Source organism: Pteropus medius, unplaced genomic scaffold (genome assembly GCF_902729225.1).
Source record: "Pteropus medius unplaced genomic scaffold, Ma_sr-lr_union100, whole genome shotgun sequence".
Classification (NCBI taxonomy): Eukaryota; Metazoa; Chordata; class Mammalia; order Chiroptera; family Pteropodidae; genus Pteropus; species Pteropus medius.
The window spans coordinates 2,256,286-2,274,158 of record NW_024353907.1 but is presented as its reverse complement, the minus strand read 5'-3'; the positions used below and the strand labels follow the sequence as shown (position 1 = coordinate 2,274,158).

At 37.0% G+C, this 17,873-nt stretch overlaps 1 protein-coding gene across 1 annotated transcript in view; it reads left to right on the top strand.

Annotated features, from left to right (window-relative positions):
- The window catches only part of EFHC2 (EF-hand domain containing 2), a 168,706-nt gene that overhangs the window by 74,759 nt on the left and 76,074 nt on the right, over window positions 1-17,873 (top strand). Inside the window, exons 5-8 of the mRNA XM_039851558.1 lie at window positions 3,150-3,401; window positions 5,551-5,664; window positions 6,031-6,169; window positions 12,511-12,682. Coding sequence (XP_039707492.1) covers window positions 3,150-3,401; window positions 5,551-5,664; window positions 6,031-6,169; window positions 12,511-12,682 — 677 coding nt within the window. The remainder of the gene's footprint in view (window positions 1-3,149; window positions 3,402-5,550; window positions 5,665-6,030; window positions 6,170-12,510; window positions 12,683-17,873) is intronic.

Genomic DNA, 17,873 nt, shown 5'->3' with positions numbered 1-17,873 from the left:
GTTGGCCTTAGTGTGGGAAAGTCTCACTTACTGCCCCCACCCCCACTTCTCTCCATGGAGAGTTTCTCTTCCAGGCATAGGAGTCTTTAGTGAGCTGCCCACATGGGACAATTTCTAAGAGCTCGTGATTGGCTTTGTGGTCACTGATAGTATAAGAGTTGGGCCCACACTTACTTAGCTTGTCTTTTCCCATTTAGTTGCCGAACTCTGTGAAAATCTTGGCTTCTGTACTACTCATTTACTGAACTGAGCCCTGGGTTCAGCTTTTACCCATTTCCTTCTTCCACGAGACTCCCAGCTCCCCTATGGTGACATCAGATGCAGAGATGTTCTGGAGGAATGACAAAGGCCATGATTCTGATATATCCCCATTATGAAAGATTGATTGTCTTCAAAGTCTGACCCAAGTTAGTGTAGGGAGGAAAGAATCAGTGTTAGTATTATTGTTATCTTTCTAAAGTTTTTAAAATTATCCCTCGGCCCAAATTTTATGTTTTTTTTTTCCTTCAGCTTTATTGAAATATAATAGACAACTAGTTGCTCATATTTACATTGTACAATTCAATGATTTTTTTCAATTATAGTTGGCATACAATAATGTATTAGTTTCAGTTGTACAGCATAGTGATTAGAGATCTATATAACTCACAAAGTGGTCACCCCACTAAATTTAGTACCCCTCTTCCCTCTTACATATTTTTTACATTGTTGACTATTTTTCTTATGCTATACTTTATATATCCATGTCTATTTTGTAACTATCCATTTGTATTTCTTAACCCCTTTGCCCTTTTTTGCTATTCCCCCAACTCCCCTCCTATATAGTAGCCCTCAAAATATTCTCTGTATCTATGAGTTTGTTTCTGTTCCAAATTTTATGTTTTATAGAAGGATCTGAACACCCAAAAGGGCAAGTATCATGTGGAATGTCATATAACTAACCAATCTTCTTCCTGGGACTTGAACTCAAATCTCTTGCTTCTTACCCTGATTTTTATTATTGTCATTTGTTTTCCTTTTCTCTTTTAATTGAAGTATGATTATACATAGTAAAATACACAGAAATTAAGTATACAGTTGGATGAGTATTAACAGATGTGTACACCCATGTAATCCACATCCAAGTCAATATATAGAACATTTTGATCCTCATCCCTCCAGAAAGTTTCCTTATGCTTTTTTTCCATTCAGTTCCTTTCCCTACCTAGGGATATTCACTGTTCTCATTTCTGTCCCTATAGATAAATTTAATCTCATTTTTATTGTTTCTAAAACTTGTAATTTATTTTCTTGCATAAAGATAACATAAAATTTAGAATAAAATTCTCCTTTGATTCTTCTTTGATCTTTTGTTAAAAGCTGCATGTAGGGTCATTCATCTATTCCTGCCTCCTAGCCCCAGAAGAATTATTCTTTAATGTTGTAGGCATACGGTCCTCCCGAGAAATATATATTGTTGATCCTGGAATATCTAAGGTGAAATCCTTGTGGCATTATACATGTGTGTATTGGTGTGCAAGAAGATTTATGGTTTGAATTCTTTTTTATTTTTTCCAAATGCTTTAAATCAAAGAGTCTAGATAAATGCAGTCTTTAAAACCAACAGAGAAAACCTAAAAGAAATGGATCCATATGAATAACCAGCCTTTGCACATGGCTGCACTCATTCACTAACAGTTGGTATTATATTATGGTGATTGTGAATAATGATGCATTATGTGCAATACATAGAGCACTGTGCAATTTCATAGGTTTATAAAGAAAAAAAAAATCATTTGTGCCAGGAATTGAGAATAAATACCAAGAACAGCCAAGAAATGTTTTAAATAATATCCTTTTAGATTGGGAGATTCATTTTAGCATTTATTCCCTCAGGGAGAAAGCTCTTCAATAAATATAGAAATCTGTGGAAAATTAGGAGTTTAATAAGAGGCTTTTATATTGAGTTTAGTGCTTTTACTTCTCTAGTGTTTGCTGTCTTGAAATGCAAAGTTAAAATTAAACAATTTAACAAAAACTGAAAAGAGCCCCAATGGTAAATGGTATGTAATCAGTAATGCATTTATTAGAGACCTTATAATGCCAAAGAAATATTTTTCAATTGATGAAAGTAGAGGTCCCACAATTTCATTTAAATATCAAGGATAAGACTGAAGAGCCTCTGGAAGGCCATCATATAGCCTCCTGTCTTGGGGTAAGCCTGTACCTAGACTGCCCTGGGCAGATACAAAATTCTGAGAATTTACAATCAGATTACATAACACAATGTAGGACTACATCTCCCTTACCACCAAACAGTTTCTTATATAACTATCCTATTTGGCTACATCAGATATAATGTGGGCAGTTTTGCTCCAGGACAGGGCTGAGAACATGCAAATAGAGAAGAGTTGCACCAAGAAGACTATGTAGCTAGTGATTCCTAGGTTGAGGGACAGAGCACAGGCAGTGGTTCTGTGCCGATTGGGGAGTTCTCTATTTGTTCTGCTTCTGTTTCTGTGGCCTTTCAGGTTCTTGATATCTAAAGTTCTTGAGCAAAATAAAACCATGAATATATTTCTTTCCTTTTACCTCCACAGAAATCTTTGAGTGAATAAGAAAGATATATAGATAGGAATTTTCAGTGAAAAGACAAACACTTTTTTTGACTGAGATATAATTAACATAGACTGAGATGTACAAATCTTAAGTGTACAGATAAAGTTTTGAAAAATATGTACAATTTAGTAAGCAACATGAAAATCAAGATACAGAATATTTTCATCACCCAAGAAAGTCCCTTTGTGCCCCTTTCTGGTCAATCTCTTACCAAGGGGCAATTGCTGTTCTAGTTTCTGTCATCATACATTAGTTTTGTCTTTTCTTAAACATGAATTGTAAGTCTTTGAGAAAAGTCAGTTTTCAAAAACATTTCAGAAATATATTTTAGTGCATTAAAATAATATTTAATATGAAAAACTTCCCAACGATTTAATTTTTAAGGTTAAAATTGGTTATATGTGCATGTACATGAATGTTGTTAGTTGAAATTTAAAAAAATATCACAGAATAGCCTATGGAAAAGGTATGTTTATGTTCTTTGATTGCTTGCATCCCAGAAGTGCTTACACCCAGACCACAACTATTACTGATCTTTTCTCTATTTTCAGAAGCTAGACTGCATACGGCCCTTACGTCCTTATGAGTCCTTCGACACCCTGAAACAGTTTCTCGAGTATGATAGGAAGGTTTTGCGTTTCTTCTGTCTGTGGGATGACTCAGCCTCATTGTTCGGGGACCGCAGAGAACTCATCTTGTTTTACTTTCTGTCTGATGATACTATTGAAATCAAAGAATTGCTACCACACAACAATGGCCGGGATGCTATGCCATTCTTCCTCCAGAGGAGAAAGCTGCCAAAGGTGAGCAGTAGACACAGAACCATTTTCTCAGTTTGCTTGTTGTCTGAAAGACTCTAGTCACTCACTAGAATGTCATGTGTTATGACTATGTGATGACAGTTACCATATATTATTCCAAGTGTTTAGAAAGTTTTCATGTTGTTCCTTGTATTAATATACATCTTTGAAAGTAATAAAGAAGGTATGACGAATTGAGGTTGGAATATTCTGGGTTTAAGGCAAGTAAAGGGAAAAAGGTAGATGCAAGAGAAAGTACCTATTTATTATTGAGTTCACAATCAGTCTTATGAACATAAATGAGTAACAAAAGAATTGGATGGAGCACTGGCCTCTGGCCTCTGCAGCCTACTGAGGAGATCCCATGGCGTTGTTCTGGGTTGTGAATGTACACACACAAACATGTATATGCACAGTAGTGACTCTTGTGAGAGTAGCCACCGGTCACCAACTAGCCACCTTTTCATTTCATTTACTATTAAAAAATAGTTGTCAGACTGATTTCTATGCATATTTATGGCCAACTGAGAGCTAACTTAACTTGAGTACAACCAGAAACATCACAGAAACAGAATACCTGCGTTAGAATTGTGGTTCTGCACTTAATAGTTGTGTCATCTTTGGCAAGTCACTTAACCTGAGTGTATTTCCTTATCTCTAAAATGCAGTTAAGGAGGCCTCCATCCTGAGGTAACTGTAAAGATCAAATGAGATAACACAGCACAAAACATTATCTAAGGACCTATAAACACCTATAAGGACACACAAAAACATAAAGGCTTTTTCACAGTTCTCTGTAATGTTTTATTTCTTATTTAGATAAAGTATTTTTTAACTTAATTCTTAGTGCTGTGGAAGAGGTTTCTGTAACACTCATTTCTAATGCAAACAACTGCTGGTTATGTGGTCTACACAGGAGGCTTTCCCAGATTCTCTGAGCCCATTGCCGGAAGCCCTGCTGTATTGCTGGGAGGGGTACCGGTGGGGGAGGTAGGCAGGATTTGTCCCAGAGGGAGCTCTAGGGTATGCATAGCAGGTGGCCAGTAGGTACTAGGGAAGCCTGTTTTTAGAATGGCTTTGAAAAATAGGCTGAATATAAAATAATAATGATACATCTGACATTCGCAATGTGCCTTGCCATCAGTTGCTTCATTTATTCATTCATTCAACATGTATTTATTAAATGTCGACTGTATGTCAGCTCTGGGGTTACAGTGGAAAAGAAAATGGATTAAGTCCTGCTTCATGGAGTTTAGGTCCTCATGGGGGAGAGAAACAGTAATTGTGGGTATTTCTATGACACTCTCAACATCCTTTGAGGAAGCAAGGAATAAGTACTGTTGTTACTATTGATGACAAAACTGAAGTTCTGGAAAAATACTTGGCCCCAAGGCCTATAGCTAGTAAGTAGTGAAGAGAGAGTTTGTGTCCAAATGTCCTGTTTTTCTATGTTACATGGCTTACTTATAACTCACACATCATAAATTCACATGTTTGAATTCAGATTTCTCATCTGTATGCGATAAACTGATCACTGTCAATCATAAGTTAGTTAAGGTATTTCTTGCAGCTCACACAACTGCTTGGACCACCTCCAGTGCATGTGGAACTGAGGAGCACCCTGACTTTCTCCAGGCCATAGTTTCTGTTAGAGGCTGACCACACTCCGTTGTTCTTGCCACCTCACCACGCTGCTTTTCTCAGCCAGCAAGTGCCTCCTAAGCTCAAGGTTAGGCAGGGTGCTAAGCGGAGTAAAGAAAAGAAGGCAAGGCATAGTTTCTTCCTCAGGGTAGTTTGTAGTTGAGTGGAGAGAAAAGATGACTGCTGATGAAGCAATTAGAGAACCACAAAAAGTAGTTTAATCCTCTGGTAGGTGCTATGGAGCTTTGGATCAGGGACAGGTGAGTAGGATAGGAGAGGTTATAGGGAAAGATGGAGCTGTATCAGGGCCTTAACAAATGGATGGAGTATAGACCAGCCTGCAAGAGGTAAGGAAGCATGGGGAGAGGTGAATAGAGAGTAAGTTGTCTTGTTTTCCTGTGGATGGCAGAGAAGAACTATATAATGCACATTTCCCACTTGAGCCCCTCAAGAGGACCATCTTTTTATTTAGAGGCCATCCACCATATCTTGTTTTGCTTTTGTCTTCCAGTATGGCCCACCTGGAATCTATCAACCAGGTGCGATAACAGATCGAGTAGTTCTCAATTTATATAGTGGCTTGGCAGAGAACCGAGTGTATGGCTACCTGCTGGATAAATGCAAGGTGAGGAACCTCATATTTTATTGATTTTGCCAATGTGGCATCCCTAGAATCTGAAATGTAGGGTGAGTTACATATTCTTCTCTCGTGAGATTGATTGTGAATGAAATTGATGAATATATAAGTGTATGCATTGTATTGCTGTTTATTAATAATAAACATGCTTAAGTGCATGTGTAGTGCTATTATGTAGCACTACATTGCTAAAAATGTTTTAAAATATTAATTTTGACTGGTTGTCTTCTGATTTGATTTTTAAAATTTGGTTATAAATGATACAATTGTTTTTAAAAAATTTCTTTCCTTTGGGAAGGGTTAGATCTTTGGAGGGTCTGTGGTGCCAACGTTGTGTTCCTTTGTTTTTATTAGCTAGGAAAATTAGAACAAGAGTTTTATAAAGATAGTGACCTGTCTATAGGAACCACCATCAATGTGTGGGGAAGGAAAGTGCTCCTTTGTGACTGTGATGAATTTACGAAGACTTATTATAAGACTAAATATGGAATTGGTAAGTGATACATCTGTCAATTAGAAAATATTGAAAACTTCGAATCTTTGTTCCATAGTTAAGATTTTACTTTTGAATTTCAAATGCTAAGCTCATAATAGCTACCATTTATTAAGTATTTGCTATCTGCCAGGCATTTTGTCATCTTATTTCCTCCTAACATCAATTCTAGAAGGATAGGCTTTATCCCCATTTTAGAGGTGAAGAAACTGAGGCTTAAAGTGGGCAAACTTGTTAAAGGTCATGCAGCAAGTAAAGGGAGAAGCAAGATTTAAACTCGTTTCCTTGATGCCAGAGGCTTCTGTTTTCCTTTATAGCCCTCGGCCTCACTATAATATGGGTAAATGTTTTGGTCAAGCAATTGAAATGGGAATCTAGGTGCTTTTCTTTTCACTGAATTCTTGCCTACACAATGGATATACTTATTTGCATTCTCTGGAGAATTCTCTTGTGCTCATTTGCTCTACCTTTCCCGGGTTTCCAGCTTCTATCTTCTTTAATGTATCAATTTCATTCAGGTTAGTTCAGTTCAGAATGAAAACCAGTGATTTATTAAACACCTACTAAGTGCATGTCATTGCAGTAGTCTTTGATGCTACAGAGTTGAGTAAAGAGTTTTTAGGCTGGAAGGGGAGCACGGACCTACAACATATTATATGGTACGCTGAGAGTCATAGAAACAGGTGGAGGACTTGGTGTGAAGCCAAAAAAACGAACCCCTCATTTGTTAAACCTCCTAGCCAGCTCTGCTCCCTTCCTGGGCCCTCTACCTCAGGTTCCAGATACATGCCGGTGCTAGGCTAAGTAGGGGTGGTAGGAGTTGTTAACCTCCCAGATTGGGGTGTAGAGCTGGAGTTGTGGAATGCTTACTCTTCTACTCCTCTCTCAACCTTGGAATAGTCATGTGAGCACAGTTCCCTGAGGGATGAAATGGAAGCCACAGAAGCAACCACAGCTTTCTAAAAGACAAGATGCTTGTCTCTAGAATGAAATGAGGCCCACCTATGTGCCTTGGTGTCCCCATTGTGTAGTATTCCTGGCCTCCTGGGAATTTTTACATTGTGAGAGAAGGCACACTGAGTTCACCAAGGGATTGGCATAAAAAAAGGCTTTTAATTTCACTCTTTGGTTCATTAAAAGAATTTGTTCCACTGCATCTGCCTGCCAAAATAGTCAAGAGGTGTGGGCATTATAGGGTCATACTGGTGGCCTCTTCTTATTTTATTTTCTAACATTGGTTCTCCTTAGTGGACACAATTGGGTATATTTGTTTTGGGGACTGTGCTCAAGAGGCAGCCAGGAATGTGCAGGTGGTGGCTGTTGTCGAGAAGCTGCTAGTGACCCTTAGATCACTGGGAGAAGAATTTGGTCTTTAATAAATGTAAATGCCTAATTATAATCAATAGGTCTTCAGTGCAGACTTGAAAATTTGAAAAAAAATATAAAATATGAATCACGAAAACATTTACTTGTGTCCTACTGACAGATAACCTTAATATAGAGGATGTGGTGAAGGTTCCAAAATATCATATGATCCTTTAAACATAAAGTCTCACATTTGATTGAGGCCTGTCTGTCAGCTTGATTTTGAGACTATAAAGGTTGCACTTGAGAAAACGAATGTAGTGCTGGAGAGACATGGTTCATTGTTCATTGTTCATTTCTTAATGGGTTTGCAGGGATCTTTGAGAGGCAGGGTAAATTCACTGGTATACTCCAAATTTAGCTGTCTTTGGCAAATATATCAGCTTCAAATGCCCTATGGTTCTTTTCAGTTGAGCCCTAGTGCTTAATTTCTTTCTGCTCACTTCTTTTGTTCACTCTATAGACTTACTGTATTATGTACTTTGCACCTTGAAAGCTAATATAACATTAGCATTATGCATTTAAACAGAAAATTATGCAAATTCAAAATTATGATGCATTTTATAGTCACGCTGACTTTTTATATTCCCATAATATATGTTAAAATATCCCATTTAGCAAATACTATTATTACACAACATTTCTTGAATAACAACAGTGTACTTGATGTAACTAATGACTAGAAATTATATCCACTGTGCAGAGTAGACGGGGAGTGAATAAATATTCTCTCATAATCTTTACATTTGCTTTTCCTGACTTTTTGGTAAGGTTAAATTAATATACTTAATGTTACTTAGATAATTATTTCTGGCATTTTAATTTTGTTTATAATTTGTATTGTTCTAAAATTCATAAGACTGACCAAATTATATGCATTATATTTTGGTATCCCTGATGCCCAAACCAGGACAAAATCCCATCAATAATTGTGGTCACATTTCTTCCCTTGTCAATAATGTAGTCAGTAGAATACCTGGCGTCTCTACTCTGCAGCACCACAGGAGCTGACAAGTGGAAATAACATAGCTAGGGAACTCTCTAAGAGGAAGCTAGGGGAACATTTCTAATGCAGTATATAGCCTTGGTGCTTTAGTACCTTCTCTTAAGTAGTGATACCCCAACATTTTGGGGGAAGAAAAAAATGGCAGACAGCCTAAGAGAAGGAGCTGGCTATAGTCCCAAGAAAGGCACATGAGTAAGCTTTCTATTTATGTAGAAGCAGAGGGCCTGATAGAATTCCAAGAGATATCTGTACCCCCATTTAAAACCAATTTGACTCCTAAAAAAGAGGAGATTCTTTCATGTATTTAAGGTTTCTAAGAAGAAGGTGGTTCCATAGAATTCTTCCACAAAACAGCCCAATATGACTTTCCCATTAGGCAGCTTTGCCATCCTGCTGGTCCGGGCTCGTCTGCCGTGCTGTAGCATGTCATTTCCTCATTATTTCATGTGGATGAACACACTGGCAAATGGAGGCCTGTTGGACTTTCCTGTAGCATGAAGGTTGGAAAAAGCTCCAGGGTCTCCAGTAGGTGTTTCTTTCACTGAAGGATCACAGATTTGAATGTAAACTGTTCGTACTTAGAATTCTTGCCATGGGTTATTATTTCTTTGTCTATAAGAGACTTTCTTATTATTGATTTTCAGTGGCTGGGCCAATCAAACTAGTAACAAGACCATTCATTCCCATTGCCCTTGAATACTTATTAGGCTGTACTGATATCAAGGATGAACAAAAAACTTAAAACATCTTTAATTTTGTGGAGTAATTTTTAACCATTTCTGCATACTTGGTACTAGAAGCAGCAGGACATCCAAGATGAAAGGTTTATTAACCATCATTTGAGCAAATTAGCCATCCCAAGGTATAGCGTTAGGGATGGAATTCACTTCTAGTCTCACCATATGGCCTAACGAATCTGACAATTTTGTCTCTTTTTTCCTCCCTTATGAAGAGAGTTGAGAATTAGTAGATGATTTCTAAGGATTTTCTAGCTAGAGCTAGAAAATGATGTGATTCACTAATTATTTGACCCAAAAATGAGCATCCCACCAAAATCATTCAACTTGAGTATTGAGTACAAGCAGAGATGGATTTACCTTGAAGCTAATAAAGATAATGAAAATTAAGCTTTAGAGTTCTTCCTTTGCAAGGGCCCCAGTCCAAAGCCCTGGGCCTAATTTCTTCTTAATAATTTGGCATTCTTTATTTTGAAGAGCTTCTCTCAGATTATATAAGCTTCAGGCCTCCCAAAATCTGGGTCCATATCTGGGTTACTAGAACATACAAGATGAACTTTGGTGGTAATCGAAGGCTTTTCCCAGAATTGTTTCCAAATGAGATGACGAATAGTAAATCACTGTGAAGGAACATTAAAAACTTTAAGAAATAATTTCAGCTCCATAAATTTGTTGGAACCCAGTTAATTGTGGATAGACATTCAATATATATGTTTTTACAAGTCACTTGGAATTAGAGGAATCAGACTATTTGAAAGACAGATGTCTCAGGATCCAGCAGAATGTCAGTATAAGAAGATATTTAGGAAGATGCTTTGTATAAATATGTATACTTTTTCATTTATTCACCAAATATTTTTTAACACTTGAAACACGTAGGATACTGGGATGATAGAAACCAAAGACAGGAAACTTACTCAGGTGCAAGTCCAAAGCTTTGTTAATGCAAGCAGTTACCAGAGAAATGATATCTTCAGTTAGAGTATCCAGAAAGATGTATGTGGGGTTATAACAGTCAGGCGTGATGGAATGGAAAACTTCTTGGCTTTTATACACTAGATGGCACTGTGGGTGCAGAAGAACACTAAATTGGTTCTTTTGTTACTTAAATCTTGCAAAAATGATATTAGTTGAGAAAATACTGTTATGAAATCTATAATTTTGGGGAGAAGTATAGAATGCATTTTTAATTATTTTGCAATTCAATGTGTCTTGTTTTATTTAGACTGCTCAGATTAGTGTGTAGAATTATGTGTGTGTGTATATGTTCTGTTAGAAGAAACTGATTATTCCCCAGTTTTCTAATAATCACATAGAGTCCTTTCTCTGAAATGAAAGTACTAATTGGTGATGTATTTCATGTAACAGCAATGATAGGGTCTACTGCAATTTTGCCTAATTCTAAGATTTGAACTTTCTTCTTTATTACCAAAGCTTCTCTTTAATTGCTACAAATATAGCAATAGGAGAGGCTCATGAGTCACTTCTCTACCTGTGTTCTGGCCACCCTTTTACATTGAGCCAGAGAGAATTTTATGATGACGTTCTCTTTGCCAGTAGGTCTTCTGTGAACAGTTTTTGTTAGGATGAAACAATACTCTTTGGGGATTCTGCTTGAGGGTATTTCCCACACAGGCTCTTAGGAATTCTAAAGGAATGTGAACGTTGAAAATGTTTTCAAATTAGAATTAGAAATAACATCAAACCCTAAACCTTTTGATGAATCAGTGAAAAAAAAAAGAGTTCCTCAATTTTAAGAATTAGGTTGCCTTGGAATACAAATTGATGCACATTTTATATTTACTTTTTTAATTTTTCAATTACAGTTGACATTCAATATTATTTTATATTAGTTTCAGGTGAACAGCATAGTGGTGAGACATTTATATGATTTATGAAATGACCCCTTGATCAGTCTAGTACCCACCTGGCACTATATATAGTTATTACAATATTATTGACTATATTCCCTATGCTGTACTTCACATCCCTGTGACTACTTTGTAATTACCAATTTTTACTTCTTAAGCCTTTTACCTTTTTCAGTTATAGAGGTGTGTACTAAATCTGTACTCTTCCTGATATTAGAATTTTGACAATGGAAAAGGAAATCTTTGCTTATGCGAAATTCCTTTCAGTCACCAATGGCAACACCTGTGGATACTCAAGTTTGGGGAAGAAGTAGAAATTAGATTCCATGGGTTGTATTGTTCTGGTTCTGTTTTGTTTCAGGAAAGATTCTGGCATCTGTTTTGCCATTTTCGTGGGACAAACAAGAGATTTGGATCTATTGGGTCAGTGTGTTCTTTGCTGTGGAGAGCACACTTGCTTCCCAGAGATTGTACAGCCTTACAAATGAGTACTTAATTATGAATATGTCCTCAACTCTTTCTCCATCTCTCCTTTTTTACAGATGATAAGTAAATGAAGAAAACCGATAGTATTTGCCACTTAACACTCCTTTTGAGTAAGCCGTGGCTGTTCTAAAAGTTTTATTGTTTGCTTGGTTTGGGTTTTATTCATTCATTCATTTATTTATTTATTTATTTATTTATTTTATTTTTATGTTTTTGCTTCATCACATTTTAGTACAAGTGTATTCTTTGGGGGGCGGCAGTAAGAAGAGCAACCTGGAGCAGGGGTTGGTGACATAAAGTTTTGTTTTTGTTTTTTAACTAGAAAGTGAAGTGCCATGGCCTGGAGTTGAGTTAGAGGAAAGGGAGAGGGCTGAAAAAGTGGGCACAGGAGGAGGAGACAGTGAATAGGGAAGGTTAAGGCAAAATAGTCAGGAGTCAGTATTGTTTGGAAAGGAATTGGATTAGTGAGTGTTGACTAAAGAGAAGAGAGGGCTAAATTACAGGTTCAAATATAGAATCCGTGGCATGAAGTTCTAAGTTTGAATTTTCATATCATTGGAAAAATCAGGGATGAACAAAAAATATTCAGAAATGGGATGTGATGACAAAAGATAAATGTTTACTTATTTGACATAGACAGTTTCTTTTTTTTTCCCTTTCTTTTGAACCAGCGACGATTAATGAGAGAGTTCTGTGGTTTTTGTAAACATGATTGAAACCTACCCTCACAGGATTTTGCTGTTTTGTTTGAAAGAGTTTAAAATAGTCTACAAAGATCTCTATGTTCATCCTGAAAACATAACAAACCTTTCAAAACAGCCATAATCAGGACAAAAAAAAATATTGATGTTTCATTTGCTTTTGTTTTTGCTCTAGAGAACTTTACCTCGATTCCATGGAAGGCTCCATCTCCTCCAAAAATAGAAAGGAAATTTCCACCTTATACCGGCTTTGGTTCTGAAGAGGATTCTCTCCGCTCTTGTATAGGCCTCGTGCCCATGCCTCGTCCTAATCTGGGGAACTTCAGGAAGTTCATGGAAAAAGACAGGTGCTTGAAGAAACCATGAATTTGGTCTGATATTTCCCAAATGTGTTTGAGACTTATAATATAGTCCTCATGACGAAACATCAAGGTTAGAGGTCCCCAAGCCCCAGGCCATGGACTGGTACTAGTCCGTGGTCTGTTAGGAACCAGGCCACATGGCAGGAGGTAAACGTTGAGTGAGCGAGTGAGCTCAGCTTCATCTGTATTTGCAGCAGTTCCCCAGTCTCAGTTTAATCTCAGATCATTAGGCATTAGATTCTCATAGGAGCACTGGTCCCTGCTGCCAAAAAGGATGGGGACTGCTGCTCTAGATGACCTTCAGCTCATCTAATTTCAAGACCAGGAACATATTGTTATAGCTTTTTCATGAAATTGATTACCATGCAAGTATTAATAGGTTCTTACTCAAGTGATTATTTTATTTTATGTTTTATGAGTTTACTGAGATAGAATTGACATTGTATAAATTTAAGATGTACAACATGATGATTTGATATATATATATAGAAAAATGATTACCACAATAAGATTAGTTAATGTCCAGCACCTCGCATAATTATGATTTTTTCCCTTGTGATGAAAACTTTTAAGATTTACTCTCTTAGCAACTTTTAAATGTGAAATATAGTATTGTGAACTATAGCCATAATGTTGTACATTGCATCTCCGAACTTATTTATCTTATAACTGAAAATTTGTACCTTTTGATCACCTTCATCTAATTCCTCCATCTCCCACTTCCTGCCTCTAGCAACCACCAATCTGATCTCTATTTCTATAAGTTTGTTTTTTTTAGATTCCACATATAAGTGGAATCATACAGTATTTGTTTCTCTGTCTGACTTATTCCACTTAGCATGATACCCTATAGGTCCATCCATGTTGTCATGAATGTCAGGATTTCTTTATCTTTTATGGCTTAATAGTATTCCATTGTTTATATATGCATCATATTTTCTTCATCCATTCATCCGTCAGTGGACATTTAGGTTGTTTCCATGTCTTGGCTATTGTGAATAATGCTGCAGTTAACATGGGGTGCAGATATCTCTTTGGGACAGTGGCTTCGGTTCCTTCAGAAATACTCAGAAGTGGGATTGCTGGATCATATGGTAGTTTCATTTTTAATTTTTTCGAGGAACCTCCAAACTGTTTTCCATAGTGGCTGTAGCAATTTACATTCCCACCAACAGTGCCCAAGGGTTTCCTTTTCTACACATCTTTGCCATTGAGTGGTTATTGTAATAAGTGTCATCTGGATGCACCTGAAGTCCTATAGTCAGTGGGATGGCCACGCTGCTTTTATTATGTATCTTTCTCTCTCTTCAAGGTGGTCCCTAGGAAATGGTGTAGAGTAAGTGTCAGCAAACTTTTTCTTAAAGGGTCAGATAGTAAATATTTTTGGCTTTGCATGCTGTATGGCTTCTGTCACAACTGCTCAACTCTGCCATTATAGTGTGAAGCAACTACAGATAGTTCATAAAACAAATGTGTGGCTGTGTTCCAATAAAATGTTGTTTATGGACACTGACATTTGAATTTCATATAATTTTACCTATCACAAAATATTATGCTTTTGATTTTTTTCCAATGATTTAAAAATGTAAAAGCCATTCCTAGCTCACAGGCCATACAAAAACAGACGGCTGGCTGTATTTGGCCCACAGTCTATAGTTTGACTACCCTTGGCATAGAGGCTTCAGGGATTTGTGTTTTTCAGAATGTTACTTGGCAATTAATATGGTTTGTTTTTTCCATTACAGTTGACATACAGTATTAGTTTCAGGTGTACAACATAGTGATTAGATATTTATACAACTTATGATCACCCAGATAAGTCTAGTACTCACATGACACTATTCCTAGTTACTACAATATTATTGACTATATTCTTTGTTCTGTACTTTACATTCCTGTGACTGTTTTTAATAACTTCCAATTTGTACAGCTTAATCCCTTCACCTTTTTCAGTCATCCCGTCAACCACCTTCCCAGCTGGCAACTATCAAAATGTTCTCTGTGTCTATGAGTTTGTTTCTGTTGCAATTAATGTGGTTTTAATTTGAGAGGTTTGGTTGAGTTCAGTAACCATAAATTGCTCATATGGCTGAATATAATTTCAAAAGATGGACTTTCAAAAGTATTCCTGATATATATCAGGAAAAAATCTGCCACTGAGTCATATGTATAGAATGTAGGTACTGGCCATGGCTACTTTTTGCTTTTGCAGGGAAAGCAGTCCCTGGAAAAAGAAGTCAGTGGAAAAAGTGGTGGGAAAATGTTGCATATGCTTAACTAGGATTCAGGCTAAACATCGAAGTCCTGTGTGAGTGAAATAAAGGGTCAGGAGAACTCATGGAGAAAAACGATGAAGGGAACATGTAGTCAGACCAAGAGAAGGAGAAGAAAAAGACAGCATCTTAAATTTGATAAAATTAATTGAGTCAGATGCTGTTGTAGAACATTTTGAAGTAGAGAGAACAATAGTTTTGCTATAATTGTAAATATGGTGAAAATATATTATTATGAGTTGTGTAGAATGTTTAAAAGGCTGCCTTTGCTATGACATGATGTCCTTTGTCTTTCAAGAAATAATCCTTTATTTTTAAGGATTTTAGATTGTTTTTTCAGTTTTAGAATCAATGCTATTCAAAATGTGGCATCCACACTTATTAGAAATGCTAATTCTTGTGCCACACCCCAGACCTACTGAGCAGAAACTCTGGGGATGGGGCTGGTCCTGTGTTTAACCAGACTTCCAGGATTTCTGATGTGCACCAGGCTTTGAGAAACACTGATTTTAATCACATAATAGGGATACCAACTCATACTCCATCATCCTCTTATAGATAGCAGTGTTTACAGTGAGGTTCCAGGGCAGGATTTTTGATGGATACTTTTCACTAACTGCTGTTTTTAAGGGCAGCCACCCAAAGGAGGTGGGCAGAAAGAATGTTCCTGTTGTAAAAGGAGAGGGATTTTTCTTACAAGTAAACAAGATGGAACATGATCCAGGGTGTTGCTTCTGGAATCCGGGGAAAACAGTTTCTTGTGGGTAGTTGTCTTATTAGTCTCTCCTTCTGTCTACACTGCGTCAACTTGCCCACAGAGCACTGACTGTAGACAGCATTCCACGTTCTTGTCATGCTGTTGTGGGTAGAGAGAGGATGGTGATACAGGAAGAGACGTCTTTAATTGTTTCTTTCTGTCCACTACTCATTTTGTGTCAGGAATACACTTCCCTTAAGCTCCTTCCACAGAGTGACCTTTTTTCCATAGTACCTGGCACATTCAGCTGGAGACTTATACATGAATTTGAATAACCCAAAGTTTTAAAATTGTGAGAACCTAAAGAGGATGATCTCACAAAGCATACAAAACAGTTTCTTAATGCAAATAAATAAACTGTGAATTGAGATGTGCAATTATATATGACATATGTTGGTAATATGTATTGCTATTAAAATTTTACTTGGTGCTAATTGTTGTATGAGGTTAATGGTGATCCACTATGAGTTGTTGGAAGAAATAGTTTCAAATTAAAGCATATAAGGTTTTTTATGGAATGAAGACCCTTATTGTCTGGGTAAAAATTCACTTTGGTGGCCTGATGGGCAGATTGTCCAGTCTGACTTGGGAGAACCAGAATAATGTTTTTCTTGCTGCACCAGAGTGAATTAGTTATTTTGTGCTCTGTGTGCCCACCATGCTCTAATAATCATGCCTATAATGATAATATTACTACTAATAAAAATCAATTTGTGGTTATGACATGCTAACTACTTTATAGTACTCGATCTCATTTAATCCTAAAAACAATCTCATAAAGTAGATAATATTATTGTGCCCATCCTTCACACAAGGAAACTGAGGCTCAGAGAGTCTATACAATTTGCCAACACTCACACAGCTAATTTTTAGTTGAACTAGGATTTGCATCCAGGGAAGTCTGACTTCTGGAGTTCACCTTTCTTGCCACAGAACCTGTATTTACCACAGTGTGTGGCAATTACTTGTGTAGGTAATTGTGGTCTCCCTCCTTGAGGTCAAGGACTGGCTTTGTTGCTTCCCTCAGAGTTAGAGTAGTGTTGGTTACATACTTGGGGCTGAATAAATATTTGTCCCATAAGGGAAGAAATGAGTGAATAAATGAGTAAATAGAATAAACATTCATCCTTCCAGTTGTTAATGCTGGGTAGAAGAGACAGATGGACTTTCCACCAGAAAGGCTATTATCCCAGACTTTTGCTATTCATAACCACATAGCTTCCAAAAATTCATGGTTTAATCTTAATCTGTGACTTGTTTCAGATATTGTCTATCTGCTGTCTCTATCAGTCATTTTTTTCCTCTTTAAAATTTTTTCCCTCAGTAAAAATAAGCCTTTAGGTCTCTCCCAACCACAGACGTATATAACGCTAGCTGTTTTTGAGGTTTTCAGTAGGTATGTAGCCCTAGGTGAGCAATTCATTTTTTTAGTCAACAGATATTTACTGAGTACTGGCTATATGCCAAACACTGATCTAGGGGCTTGGGACACATCAGTGAACAAAACAGAACAAAAAGCCCTACCCTTATAGAACTTACATTCTAGCATAGGGAGGTAGAAAATAAACAATAAAGATAATATGTAAGTCTATTCTGTAGTATATGGGAAATATTAAGTACCATGGAAAAAATAAAGAATGTAATAAGTTGCTATGAAAAGAATAAAGGGGAACTGAGAGTATGGTGTTGAGGGGCACCCATGGTTTCAATTTTAAATAGTGTGGTCTGGATGTACCTTACTGAGGAAATATGTTCTAAGTAGAAGGAACAGTCAGTGCAAAGATCCTGAGCAAGGAGCAGGCTTGGGACATCCAAGCAACAGCCAGGAGGCTGATACCAGTAGAGTAGAGGATTAAAGGTCAGAGTAGACAAATAAAGGTAATGGTGGATCACATAACATAGGGCCTTGTAGACTGTTATAAGGATTCTTTTGACTTTGAGTGATAAAGGGAGCCTTTGGGAGATCTGAACAGTGGAGTGACTAGATCTGATTTACATATTAAAAGAATCTTTCCAAATGCCTTGTTGAGAGTAAAATGTAGAAGGGCAATGGTAGAAGTAAAGACCAGGCAAGAGGCTACTGCACTAGTCCCAAGAGAAAAGTTGCTATGGATCTGGGTAGGTGCCATAGAAGTGATGAGAAATA